The sequence below is a fragment of the Sinocyclocheilus grahami genome, unplaced genomic scaffold (assembly GCF_001515645.1).
Source record: "Sinocyclocheilus grahami isolate Dianchi unplaced genomic scaffold, SAMN03320097.WGS_v1.1 scaffold1503.1, whole genome shotgun sequence".
NCBI classification, from domain to species: Eukaryota; Metazoa; Chordata; class Actinopteri; order Cypriniformes; family Cyprinidae; genus Sinocyclocheilus; species Sinocyclocheilus grahami.
In genome coordinates, this window is record NW_015506682.1 from 5388 (window position 1) to 8361 (window position 2974).

At 37.3% G+C, this 2974-nt stretch overlaps 1 protein-coding gene across 1 annotated transcript in view; it reads right to left on the reverse strand.

Moving 5' to 3' along the window:
- Positions 1 to 705: 705 nt before the first annotated feature.
- Positions 706 to 2974, reverse strand: part of LOC107570770 (utrophin-like) — a 187253-nt gene continuing 184984 nt past the window's right edge. The window contains 2 exon segments of the mRNA XM_016257031.1: positions 706 to 984; positions 2485 to 2563. Of these exon segments, the coding sequence (XP_016112517.1) occupies positions 920 to 984; positions 2485 to 2563 (144 nt within the window). The 3' untranslated portion in view covers positions 706 to 919.

The following is a 2974-nucleotide window of genomic DNA, read 5'->3' on the forward strand; positions in this document are numbered from 1 at the left end:
TGTGTGTGCGTGCATCTATGAAAGCAGCGTAGCCTACTGCATATAGTTTTAGTTTAAACCCGAGCCCGACCCGAACCTATTCATGAAACATTAATGCGAACCCAACCCAAAACCGACCTCTAATATATATATATACAGTGGGTACGGAAAGTATTCAGACCCTCTTAAATTTTTCACTCTTTGTTATATTGCAGCCATTTGCTAAAATCATTTAAGTAAATTTAAAACTGGTTTCTAGCATTGAAACTGAACTGTTTTCAACACTGATAATAATAAGAAATGTTTCTCAAATCAGCATATTAGAATGATTTCTGAAGGATTATGTGACACTGAAGACTGGAGGAATGATGCTGAAAATTCAGCTTTGATCACAGGAATATAATATATAAATATAATATAAATTAAAATATAACAGCTATTTTAAATTGCACTAATATTTCACAATATTACTGTTTTACTATATTTTTGATTAAATAAATTCTGCCTCAGACACTTTCAAAAACATTTTAAAAAATCTTACAGATCCAAACATTTGAACGGTGGTATACTGCAAATATATATATAAGATTGTAAGATTTAAAAAAAAAATGTTTTAAGTATATATATATATATATATATATATATATATATATACATACAATTTACTTCCAAAAGTTTGTCCAAACTATGTTAATGTCAAAAGTAATTCACAATAGTGTCCGCATGAGCCGTACATCAGCTCAGTCACCACTTCAGCCAAATTCTGGTGTGGTTCGCTTTTGTGTTTCTAAATCCAGAAAACGGATTTCACACCAGCCGAACGAGACGAACGCTGGTGTCAAAACGCCTCAGTTCTGCTCCAACAAGCTCTAAAGTGAAAGCGCCCTTAAAGAGATCAGTCCACATGGAAACAGATGTGTGGCTATGTCTGAGGGAGCACTTACTTGATGTAGTAGGGCACTTTATTCTGGGACACTGCTCTCTGCCAGGGCAACTGCACCGAAGCTGCGGACACATAATTAAAGATTGATTAGAGTGGAGATCAGGGGTCTGATCATGATGCTGTTGGTAAATGAAGCATTAATTAAAAACATCACTCTCATATCAGCGGATTAGCGTGCTTTTAATTTCTCCAGACACTGAAGTATCGTTCCTGAGGTTCACACTGGATATATATATATCACACAACTGCACTCTCAGCAGAATTTACTGTACGAAACACTGCTTTCACAGCGCATGCCATGGGATTCAGGATGTTACAACTTCAAAGAACTCAAAAGTTCTGAGTGATGGTCTTAAGTAAAGAGCTTTCCGCGTGTCTCATGTCAGCATTACACAATACACTGAACTCTATGATCGAAGCCTCTAACTGCAGAGTTACTTCTGGCACAAGCATGGATGGGAAAGGAAGGAAGGAAGGTAACAAGGTTCAAAGGAGATAAGAAAAGAAAAAACCTTGACCTCATTTGCTGTCAACATTTCGTGAAGGAAAAAGCAAAAAAAAAAGACAAAAGTAGGTATGGGGTGTGAGAGAATATTTTGTTTCATCTTGTTATTTCATTCAACGTAACTGGCACATTTTCATTGCCAATAAAGGAAACATTAAAACTGATCAAATAAAATGAGTGTGTGTGTGTGTGTGTTAATGACTGCTCTTGACAGAGAAAACGGTGGACAATTAACCTCTGAATTAGTAAACACAAAAGCAGTGTTAAAGTGCATCTATGTGTGCTGCGGTGTCTGATTTTCTACACTATCTGACAGTGGCTGCTTCATTTCTCATGGCTGAGAGCTATTGTTTGTCTGCAAATTTAAATTATTTTTGTCCCCTCATTAAGAATGAATCGGCAAACCTCTGTGAATACAACACTGCTTCTATTAACACTCTACACAAGCTGTTATATCTGTGAATATTGTATGAACGTTGAATATTAAAACAAAAGTAGAGTAACAACTGAAAAATGTTGACAAAAAAGAAAGATGTAAGTAAGATGCAAGTCTCTTAGTAAAGCAACATCAGACAGTTGTTCAACAAACTGCATGATTTGAAGTATCATGTCAATTATGTTGATAAGCTTTGCACTTTAATACCCTTGGTTCCAGGTTTGATCAAATCTCTAATCATATACAGCAGTAGTATATGTGTAAGCATATGTATAAGCATCTGAAAAGATGTGTAACCAAGCAAAGTGAGAATTATGTTATGTTTTAAATATGGGCGTGCTTCCCACTTGACTTCTTAACTAGTTCAACCAGCAAGACTTTACTTGTCAACCAACTTCACTAGCTGGTGGTGAACTGTGTTGGTCCACCAACCAAACCAGCTCCAAACTAGCACTAACCATTGGAAATTGATGCTAGTCCAAGCTGGACTTTTCAGGAGGGGTAGTAAAAGTAATCGACTCGCTCTTTAGGCTGCGCTGGAGACCAGTGAAATAAAGCTGACATAATAGTGTGAATTTATTCATGTGTTTTGTACTGTTTTAATGTGGGTTAGGGACTCACTGGATAAGAAGTGTTGAGAGGAGGGTCCAAAATCCCTGTGTGCTTCCCGTAAGAGCTTTGACCTGTCCTCTATAGCCGCCTGGAGAGAGACAGAAAGAGACAGAAAGTTAGGTTGGCTGCTAAATGGAATATGACCATATGAAAAATGCATCCACACAGTCACAGCAGGGCACAAATCTCAGCGTATGACAGACAGTGATGAACAGACACACTCAGACTTGGTCTTTATGCACTGAGTGTGCTAAATAGATCCCGAGGAAAACAGATACAGGTCTCATCAAAGCTCACACATAAACACACACGCACAAAACATTTGATAAGCATATGCACTCTTACAAACATAGACTGCACTAATGACATTTATTAGAATCATTCCTTAGGAAAAAGAACACAAAGGAGAAGGAAACGAAAACAAAGAAAACAAATAAACAAAAGAAATAGGTGATAAAGGAAAGGAAAGGGAAGGGAAGGGAAGGGGAGGTGAGGGGAG